Source organism: Aplysia californica, unplaced genomic scaffold (assembly GCF_000002075.1).
Source record: "Aplysia californica isolate F4 #8 unplaced genomic scaffold, AplCal3.0 scaffold00174, whole genome shotgun sequence".
NCBI classification, from domain to species: domain Eukaryota; kingdom Metazoa; phylum Mollusca; class Gastropoda; order Aplysiida; family Aplysiidae; genus Aplysia; species Aplysia californica.
The window spans coordinates 878,583-890,059 of record NW_004797444.1 but is presented as its reverse complement, the minus strand read 5'-3'; the positions used below and the strand labels follow the sequence as shown (position 1 = coordinate 890,059).

At 39.1% G+C, this 11,477-nt stretch overlaps 1 protein-coding gene across 1 annotated transcript in view; it reads right to left on the bottom strand.

Moving 5' to 3' along the window:
* Positions 1–7,027: 7,027 nt before the first annotated feature.
* LOC101855722 (adrenodoxin-like protein 2, mitochondrial) overlaps positions 7,028–11,477 on the bottom strand; it is a gene marked incomplete at its 5' end in the record, with an annotated part of 17,016 nt that continues 12,566 nt past the window's right edge. The window contains 2 exon segments of the mRNA XM_005098170.3: positions 7,028–8,854; positions 9,385–9,517. Coding sequence (XP_005098227.1) covers positions 8,755–8,854; positions 9,385–9,517 — 233 coding nt within the window. The 3' untranslated portion in view covers positions 7,028–8,754.

The following is an 11,477-nucleotide window of genomic DNA, read 5'->3' as shown; positions in this document are numbered from 1 at the left end:
TAATACCTCATATCATCGACGCATTTAATTTAACAGAAAGGCTCTCCCTATCGGCCAGAGAGTTCCAAAGACATTAATACAATTTTATGCTCTCATTGCCCCCCCCCCCCCCCCCCCCCCCTCCAAATCCCATTTCTCTTGCCTTGCTCTTTTACTGACATACAGCATAAAATTTGGGTTTGCTGTGTGTCTTACACAGAGAGAGAGAGAGAGAGAGAGAGAGAGAGAGAGAGAGCGAGAGAGAGGGAGGGAGAGAGAAAGAGAGAGAAAGAGAGAGAAAGAGAGAGAGAGAGAGAGATGGAGAGAGAGAGAGAGGGGGGGGGGGGTGTGTTTCACAGTCAGTCAAAGAGATTACAGTACAGAAAACTGTTTCTTCTCAGTGCAGGGGCGAAGGCTGACTTGTTTGACAGGGTAATCAAAGTGAAATGGGACCAAATATGGCCTGTAGATATCACACAAGAATCTTACTCGAGGCGGCGACTCTGAGTTGTGAATGAAAACAAATCCGGAATTCATATTGTATGTTCAACCGCCAAAATAATCGGGAAAGTATCTTATTAAATATCAGTTCCCACTAAAATTAAACTTAACTTTAGATGTGAATACATAAACACAAAGCAAAGAAGCAGAGATAAAAAAATAATAATAATAATATATAACATTTATAGAGCGCATTTCCAAAAAAAGTAGCTCAATGCTACTATATATGTTATAGATCTACCAGTGAGTCTAACTCTTTGGTAGAACATGACAATTATTATTTTTTAAATTTCACATTTGGCTGTTTTTGTTAGCCTTTTGCGGCCAGGAGCTGGTGTCATAATCGAGGTCACGATCTGATTATAGGACGGTAAAAAGTCGAGAAAAAAAAACAAGCACAAGCAGCAGTCAAGAGATTATTAAGAGTTAGTTCCCCTCACATTTGTGAGGTAGACTCGACCAGTGTTAGTTAGCTTACTTAATCAGGGCTTGTGATTGATTTTAACTGTGGCCCCAAAGGGGTGAACAGGGTATATGTGGCAATGAAACAGCTTTGACTGCCATGCACATGTTCCCTTCAACCAAGGAGATTAAAAGTATTAGTTCTAAACTCCTTGCATTCAACTCTATTCCAGCCTCACTTTAAGCTTACTTAATCAAAGTTTGCGACTGCTTATGGAGTGGCCCGAGAGGGGTGAGGAGGCTATTTCTGTGGCCGTGAAACCGTTTTGAATGTTAGGCATACTGTTCGTTGTTGGTTACGAACGTCTTTTTACATTTAATTTATGAGGTTTACGTTTAAGGATGAATTTGACAGCGACAATGTTTCAAAATTAGAAAGGGAAGCAGTGATTATTTGATTATATAGACGCTTCGCCCCTGTCTCAGTGTCATGTTGCCATTTATAAACAATGCTCTGCTATCGCTTCTTTGCCCACAATCTGGACGCTGTTTTCTGGCATATCTCCCTACGTCTGGTGTTAAATAAGCGTTTTACGGCACTTGCTACACTATTAGGTCATTTAACATATAAGTGCCGAGGATTAAGAGGTGTTACAAGATAGTAACAAACATGAACAGGGAGGAGAGATAAAGACAACAGCTGTTTGATAAGAAAGATCAATGAGCAAAGCACACCAGAACACCCGCGAACCACCCACTCCCCATGTCTCGTTATCTGGAAACATCCTTTTATACATGTACCATAATATATCCTAATTATCCTTTGCCCATGTGCACTTCTGTGTCCGAGTTTGTTCTATCTGATGTCTGCGAGACGGGTTTGTCTTCTTATTTCTTCGCATGGTACTGGGGTTTAAGGGAAGACAGGCATGCATTTTCAAAATCTGTTATGCACAGACTTAGCAATCATTTAAAGGGCATTTTATATGAGGACTTTGGGGGTCTTGTACGTTATTCAGATTGTCAGATGCACTTTAGTTCCGCGCTCCGGGCACGTTTTTACACTTTAGGGTGTCACGACCTCCTATAAAACGTTATTTTAGTGCAGGCGTAATTTTCTTATCCATAAAACTACAGAGTTAATGTTTTCACAGCATAAACTCAGTATAAGTCGTTGCAATCTGTTGGAGGATTTTTAAAATATCGTTTATAGTAAGCGAGATAACCTGGATTTTAACACATGACTAGCTAAACATGGGTCTCAACTCAGAATTTTTTAAAAGGAGGAATTTTCCGCGTGATCGCGACAGAAGCCCATTTTCGCGAGACACCCACTATTATTATACTGTGGGACCCTAGAATGTTGAAATAAAAACCCTCAATTTATCAAAGCAAGGTTATTTCATACCAGTTTGAGGGTTTGGAAGATAATTTCAAGTAAGAGTCACTTACCAAATAATCTTGATTACGTACAGAAAGCGGAGGCGCACTGTGGTCTTGTGCGACTTATTTATATTTTACCTTCATCATATTCGCCTGCATATATAAACTATATGAAAATGAATTTTGTTTTGAGCTTGGGAAAAGGCCTAGAACCAGAATATCGACTGTTATGAACCAGTCTGGGTGTAATGATTCATATAATAAACGTGAAAGACAAAATTAATGCTCAAACTCAAAGTAGAGTAATTACTTGAATAGCTCAAGTAAACCTATTCACTATTCAGTGTGAGAGGTGTAAGAACTGTGGGAGGGCAAGGTGCAGTGACACTGAAAATATGCGAATCTTGAACAAAAAGCTAAAATATACTTTTTATAGAGACATAATTTACTCTCACCCATCCAATGAAACGTGACACTAAGGCCCCTGCCCTAAGTTAATTAACACGCTTACAACAAGTAGTTATGGCGGATCCCGATTATACACAAGGCATGCACTAACGCGTACTTTACTTTGCAGAGAGCTGTAGTAGATCTAGTAATCAACATTCTAAATATTAAAATTTGCTTCCAATTTCTTTTCTTTTTTTGTCCTCTGGTGTTGCGTCCAGCCCTCCCCCCATCCCCGAGTGTATCTTTAAAAAAAACACACCCAATAATCTCCCTCCATTCCGGAGTCCTGTACTGTACTTCACAGCGCTCAGAACGCGAGCAGGTACATTGACCGGTCACAATGACGAGCCCGACAAGACGCTTGTATAACTTTCTTTTCTTTTCTGTTTTGCCCCCACAAGCGACAGCACAGTGACCAACATTATTTTCATGGCGACACCACGTTTGTAATGCAGAACCTGCATTTTACGAATGTTGCGTATAATAATAATATTAAAAAACCTCTTTCTCTAATTATTCGCGCTCAAGACGATCATAATATTATTAGATCTATTCCATCGTCTCCTGTTGCTATAAGTGGGGCATTCATTTCTTGTACAACTCCACTGTGACCCCGGATGTTACATGCACTAGATTAAACAGTTCGCAGTTCGGAACGGGGTGGGGTGGGGTGGGGTTACTCTTTACTTCTTCCCACCCCACCTTTGTCCTTGCCTTCGGCTTAACGGGGTACAGTATTTAATTATCAGTACTCCAACATAAAACTGTCCCCGTGGTTTAATGCACCCTGCATAATTTAGCAAAATTTGATCATTTTTTTCATAATTTCGGATTATTTTCCTTTATCCTTCTTTGTTAAAATTAACAGAATCGCATAATTTCACATTTTTGGGCTCAGTGCATAATTTCAGAATTTTTCTTGCATAAAACGACGGGGACAGATAAAAGTGGAGATACCCCCCCCCCCCCCCCCCCCCCCCCTTCCCATTTTTTTCAGGAACCCAACTCCCTTCTCTGCTCAAATATCAATCGTGTTGCCGTTGGAGACTTTAGTTTTAATAAGAGTTTTACGGCATTAGCAGCACTATAAGGTCATATAAGTGCCGAGCCGAAGAATAGAAGTGTTAAAAGAGTTGCACGGGGAAAAAAGGAGGGATAAAGACGATAGACGTTTGAGTTTGATCAGAAAGAAGAAGCAGACCACGTCAGAGTACCCGCCAACTATCCACTGTCAGGGCCTACCTCGAATGAATGGGATACAGTATCCCAACATAAAGGAGAACTTACCCTTATCAGCCCTTATACTATACACCCCTCACCGTATCTTTCTTTCTTTCTTTTTTTTTTTTAGGAATCCAACTCTTTTGTGCTCAACAAATATCAGTTAAGTTTTAGTAAGTGTTTTTTTACGGCACTTGCAACACAATAAGGTCATATAAGAGCCGAAGGTAGAGGCTTTACAAGAGAGTAACAAACACAAAAAAGAAGGAAGGGAGCTAAAGACGATAGACGCTGCTTGATAGAAAAGAAGAAGCAAACCACACCAGAGCCCCCGCCAACCACCCACCAACAAATATCAATCGTGTTCCCATTGGAGACTTTGTGAGACACTCACAGTCGTAATTTTTCCCTGCTCAGGATCGACAGCAAGAATTCAGTTCGACACACCACAAAAAGCAAAGGCAACGTTTTGAGTAGTTCTGGGAAGGAAATACCCGCATTGGTGACAACAGAGTCGGGTGAGCTCAATAGCTCTCGATTCCAACACAGCATTCAGTGAGATATGAAATAGGTTGACAAATGGAACCACAAGTGTCCAACTTTCTTTTTTTTGTCTTGGTCTTCCCAGTGCCAAATTAAATAAAAGTATTAAAAGTAATGGCCAATAAGTTACATGTAGTATAGTTTTAGTAAGAGTTCTATGGCACTTGTAACTCAATAAGGTCATATAAGTGCCGAAGATTTGAGGTGTTACAAGAGAGTTGACAAACACAAAAAAAGGAGGAGGAGAGATCAGGACGAAAGATACATGTATTTGGAAGGAAAGAAGGAGCAATTGTTTGTCAGCCGTTTTAATCAGTGCTTTTAATTACTTTTTTTTTCATTGAATACTGGCAGTATGTTATTTCACTGTATAATCAACAAAAACGTGCTTGGTTTTCTGATATACTTGATACAATCCCTTCTTCGTCTAATCCATTGAGTCACGAAATGGGCAATCCTCTTTTCAATCCCATAATGGAATCTTTGAAAGAGGAAAAAACCAAATCAAATAAACAAACCTAGAAAAGACGAGGGACAAAATGTAACAGAAAAGAAAAACAGAACAGATGAAAAAGACACAAAGAAACTAAAAAGGGAGAAAAAAACAAACATACGATAGTAAAGAAAAGTATGGAAAAAAAAAAGACAAAAAGAAATACCCCCCTGCCCCCCCCCCCCAAACAAAAAACCCCCCAACAACACACTGATGGTTAGACTTTATTTAATTGTATTAGAGCAAAAACACTTGACTTGAGGACCTGAGCTATCCCAATAAAAAGACATCAGCATAACAAAAATAATGCTATGTAAGGAAATCTGTTTAGTTTTAGTAGGAGTTTTACGGCACTTGCAACACAATAAAGTCAAATAAGTGCCAAAGATTAGAGGTGTTACAAGAGAGTAACAAACACAAAGAAGAAGGAGAAGAGATCAGGACAATAGATATTTGGTAGGAAATAAGGAGCAGTAACTGTTCGAAGGAAAAAAAAAAGAATTAAAGCATTATCAGCTGGAGCGAAACAATAAATCTGATGGGATCCTGTACATTATTTTAAAGCATACTGGACAAATGTTCTAGTTCACTTCCGACTCATGGCCACTCAGCATGACAATGAACAATGGCCACAACAGTGGCACCAGGAATGGATCAGGATAACAGCAACACTCAAAAGTAGCCAACTACAAATAGGACTGTACATTGACATCTTTTCATATACTGTATTTTACAGTACCTCTGCCGTAAACTGACAAAACACTGTTTCGAGGTAAAGAGAGTTTTGTTGTTGTCAGTGTAAACATTTAAAAAAAGGTGTTCTTTTATGTGTTTGAGATGTGGTGTTACCGTTGAATGGTCAGAATAAGTTGGAAAACAAAAAAGACAAACAAAGAGGTGTATCAAATTCTATCCACAAGACCAGTCCCGCCGAACAAAATAAAATGTAGAAAAATACAATACTATAGCCACTTAAAAAGACACGAGACCATTGTAAAAGAGGTGCTCGAAGGACAGATGAGGGGCAGGAGAGCTAGAGGAAGACAAACAATATCAATATGAATAACATGGATGGACAACATAAGAACATGGACTAGCCTGGGTGTATATGGCAGAAGGTACAACAGCAGCTCGCGACCGTGATCTCTGAGTCAAAGATGACACCTCCAGGTATTCAGGTTCTTTTAAAATTTGAATTTTAATCAATCCAAAAACTAGTCACAGTTTCACTTTGATTTTTTCACACAAGTAGGGTAACTGATCAGACTTTCGACTTAGCATATAACAAAATTTGGTGCCAAAAATGAAAAACAGTGTTTTGTCAGCTTACAGCAGACCTGCCATGCAGTTCCCCGCGTTGCCGCATTGAGGAAAAATAGGGCTGATGTAAGGCTAGTATGTCGCTTGATGAGGCAAGTAAATGGCAACACCAGTACATGTAGTGCCTTCTGACAGAGACATCTGTTCCTCTCAGTTGTCCGTAGGTCTACCAGCTCCCCAACCACAAGTCTGTCATTGTGACTACAGAAATGCCAAAATGAGGAAACAACCAGTCACTAATCTTGGGAGACGTCAACGCCCCTGGTGGAGAAAGAACGCCATCTCACCAAACTCTTTTTTAGTTTTAGTAAGAGTTTTGCGGCACTTGCAACACAATAAGGTCATATAAGTGCCCAAGATTAGAGGTGTTACAAGAGAGTAACAAACAAAAAAAAAGGAGGGGAGATAAAGACGATAGTTGTTTGATAGGAAAGAAGAAGCTAACCACACCAGAACACTATCAAGCTCTAAAAAAAAAAGGGAACTGAGCAATTATTTGAGAAGAAGATCGAGATCCACCTGATGGGGCGCAGCTGGCTTGAGGTAGAAAGGATAGCCTAGAACAGAGACAGGTGAAAGCCTTCCTTTGCTGTCTCTATCCAATACCAGGGCGAAAGAGGCTGAGAAATTCTACAGTATAGTGATTCTTAGTGTGACCTTGGAAAGGAAGGAAGAAATGTTAAATAATCACAGCAAATAATGAACCGTACAAAAATATGTCCAGACCACAACACAAATTTTTCAAACAAAATGTATATATGCACTCTTTTCATACAAACTGTGAACAAACACATCTTCCACTCCACTTACCACATTCAGGAAAGTCTTAGTCTTATATTAAGTTATCACTATACAAAATATAATACAGTTAAACCTGTTCTAACTTTAATAGTCACCTCCAAGACAACCACCTGTACAAACAATCGCTTCTGACTTCTCCTTCCCCGCGTTTTTTTCCTTATTATTATTATAGGATACTCTCCATTTACAACAAGCCTTCCCATTGCTCCAGGCACTGAGCACGTAATATTGACCCAGCCCTACGCATGGACACCCAAAGCTCTATGGGGGTCTGGAGGAAGTGTGGCAGCAGTGGACAGACTGGGGGTGTCCATTTAGAGATGAATAAAAAGAAGACAATACTGTCCAAGACAACCACTTTCTCCTCAACAATGTGTGGTTGTCTTGAACAATTTCAACTACAATTTGTATAAAATACAAAGTAACCGAGGGAAAGATTACGATAATAACCAACAGAACATTTTGATATTTCATAATTTTTTTAAATATAAAGAACGGAGAGCACTTATGTGTTATTTATATGTATATTTTGGAGCTGCGTATAAAAAAAGAGTGTCAGACATGGTTACAACAAACATAGTGGTATCTACTTTTTTTCACTCTCCCCAAATAAAAAGGATTGCAACGACAACCACTTTCCTCCTTCGCCATGGGTGGCTATCTTGGACAATTTCAACCATAATTGTAAGTTGACAGAATCAGCAATGGACATGCATCTGTCCAAAATCATAAAGGCCTATATTTCTTTAAACTAAGGAGTCAAATTTATCAACCGGCAGCATAAATCTAATTTCATTGAGTATTGGCATAATTGCAACAAATGTAACAAGTACGAACAAGCTCAAGACTTGGTAAAATCCAGAAGGGTCTAAATTTTCTAGCAGATGCCCAGATTTCAAAATAACATATTCTATCAAAATATACCAGCCAACCCCAATCTCTAGGGCACTGATCTTCAACACAAACAGAAACAAAACTTGCAAATAAATATTAAATATAGTACTCTTCTGAAAACAATTGCAAAGGAAAAAGAAAGACAAGACCGAAATAACCAACAAAGTCTTATACAACACACAACCAAAGGGTGTTCCATATCATTAATGTAGCAACATCTTATAACATTTTTGCAACATAAGGCACTTGACACGGAACAACTTTTTTACGGTACGTACAGACCAAACATAAAATTCAACCAAAGTGTCAAAAACATGAACAGCACACACCATGTTTTCTTCTTCTGCACATGGCATCATTTCTTTTGACTAATGCTGCTGTCATTTTTCAAGCAGTTTAATTTGAGCAAAGAAAAACATGTTGACACAATGATGATACTTAGCTCTGTACAAAGCAAAGACCTATAGACAGAAACAACAGAGGAAGAGTAAAGAAGTAGGATCTCATAATGGCACCCTCCAACTACCCACACAATCATTTCAATTATCCACACACAAGCACATGACTTGAAAGAACGTAATCAAAATTCACACAAAAACACAGCCTCGATCAGGTGTTGGCAGCAAGTACCCTAGTATCCTTCACTAAAAATGTAAAGCACCACATTTCATAACAAAGTCATAAACAGTTTCTGAATACATGGTTTAGAAAAAACATCTGTTTGGTCTATAAAACATTCTTGAACGATCTACACTATAAAGTTTATGTTATAAAGGTCCTCCTCTGGCATCAGCAACTCCTGTAGGCACAGTTACTTCCAAGCCATCCATGTCTTTCGTCAGAACTACTTGGCACCCCAAACGAGATCTGAAAACAGAAAGTTGAAAAGGTGTCCATTAAAAAAAGTGTAAAGAAGTAAAGAGAAAAGAACACAGATTTATAGAAAAACTCAATTGGATTCTCATTTCCATTTCTTCAAACTAGATGTCCTACTATTGGTTGCATTCGCTGTGATGAGACAATTTTTTTCTCCCTTAATCAAAATTTTATTTACCCCTACCTTGCGTAATGATGCGCCAGGTTCACTTTAGACTCCATTGTCTTACAAAAACATAATTCTTACGGTACAAAATTCATCCTTTATTAAGATCACACTCTAAAAGGCTATATTCAGTTAAGATTTTATATTTTGCTTAATGATTTACTAAACAAAAACATAGTGCTTGAAAAAAGATCTATTGTATTTGGCATAGTTTCCTCCTACCTAAAAGAAGACTAACACAAAAAGTATAAAGTCATGTTTACATAATATGCTGACATACTATTATATATTTTAAACAGACAAACCCAGAACTTTTCAACAATACAATAGCCCTCAACCACAAAAGAAAGCTCACGTGTCTGTTAGTCCATAGGCCAGATCCAACATGTCCAACTCTTCATCCGTTGGTTTATCAGGGATTTTGTCGAAGTCACTCTGCTTGAAGATTAAATGGCAGGTGGAGCACGCCAGGGTGCCTTCGCAAGCACCTGAGACAGACCGGGGGAAACAAAGGAGGAATTAATGAGTGAAGGATAAGGGAGGGATAAAGGAGGGATAAAGGAAAATTGATTTTTCAGTCACACAACAAGTCTTGAACATAAAATCATCATCTTCCATTTGCCATGGGTGGTTGGTGGGTGCATTGGTGTAGACTGCTCATTTTATCTTTCTAAAACAATTTATGAGTTACTTTTATGTGAATATATTCCTCATTAGATCTAATTCTTCTTCTTTTCATATTCTTTGACACTTCAGAGGTCACCTTCAACTACAAATTTGATGGGGTTTTGAGTCATTTTGTACCTGCCAGTACAATTTTTGTGGAGATGTACAGGTTTTGGCCAAATATACTGATGAAATGTGGCCATTATCATCCTGTCCCACCAAATACAAAAACAATTTTCATTTTCAAGGAGAGGACTGACTTTGTTATAGTTGTCTTTCTTCTTTAAACAGGTATAAAAATTATTTCTACATCTAAAGATTTTTAGGAAACTAAAAATTTACAGACTTTAAGAAAGTTGAGGCTGAGTTACTTAAAAAAATATAAGTCCAGCATAATTTTCCATTCTCACGAGTGATATAAGTTCCTCTAAAAAAACAACCCCAAAACATTAATTTCCTCTTCCACGTTAAGTTAACTGTACACAGATTGTAGACAGGCTACACCATAACCCTATCTTACGCCCTGGCATCATTTTGTACCCCCAGAGTTGTATTCTTCACATTTTAGAATACTTCTAGTACGAAGACCTCTTTGAAACTTTCAGCATTTCTCAAAAAATCATTTTGACAGACTGCTATGCAAAGTGTATGGGTCGGATTAACGAGTAAATTTCCTCTTTGGAATTTGGAAAGTGGTGGCACAGAGTTCCCCATGTCGTAGGGATACGACAGTAAAACACGACATACGGAGAGGGTTAACTATGACAAAGGTTTGAAATCTTTAAGAGACTTCAAAAGGAACACAGGAACAAAGCAAAATATCACATTTTAGTTTAGTTTTAGTAGAGGTTCTACAGGGCTCGCAACTGCCATAAGGTCATATGATGAGCGCCAGAAGATTAGAGGTGTAACAAGAGAGTAACAATTAATTTTAAAGACCACAGATGTTTGAAAGGAAAGAAGAAGCAGACCACACCAGAGCACCCGCAACCACCCACTATCATATTTTGACCGTAAAGCTTGAGAAAAAAGATTGAAAACCACTGGTGTAGACCTACATGTCAAGGAAGACAAAGTAAAGAAGGGAAGTGGAAGCAATCGGGGGGAAAAGTATAAGAATTGTTTCAAGTGGTAAACCCCTTCAGGGGATAATGTAGAGCATTGTCTTAACTGCAGGGAACCATAGACTTCCCACAGCTGAAAATTTTTTTTTGTATTATGAGAGAAAGGATATGCATACGAACGAAAAGCACATTTCTTTGGGTGTGTGTGTGCTTGCATGCTTGGGTGGGTGTCTGAGAACTGTAAATGAAAACTGGAGTACAACTATCTCGGCTCAGTTTGTGTATGTTCTTTCTTAGGAGGAGAAGGATAAAGGGAGAGCGAGAGAGAGGGGGGAAGGGAGAGAGAGAGAGACAGAGAGAGAGAGAGAGACAGAGAGAAGGGGAGGGGGAGGAAAGAGAGGAGGGGAGATACACAGTGTGTCAGGGAGAGAGAGAGAAAGAGAGAGAAACAAAGATAGAACAGAGTGAAAACAAAGAAAATAATAGATATGAGAGACAAGAGAGAGTGACAGAGAGAAGGGGAGGGAGGGAGAGAGAGGCAGGGTGACGGGGAGAGAGAGGGAGAGAGAGATAGGGGTGAGAGAGAGTGACAGAGAGAAGGGGGAGGGAGGGAGAGAGAGGCAGAGTGACGGGGAGAGAGAGAGTGAGAGAGACAGAGAGACAGGCAGGAGGACGGAAGGGGACGGAGAGAGAGGAGCGGGGGACGAAGGGAGTCAGA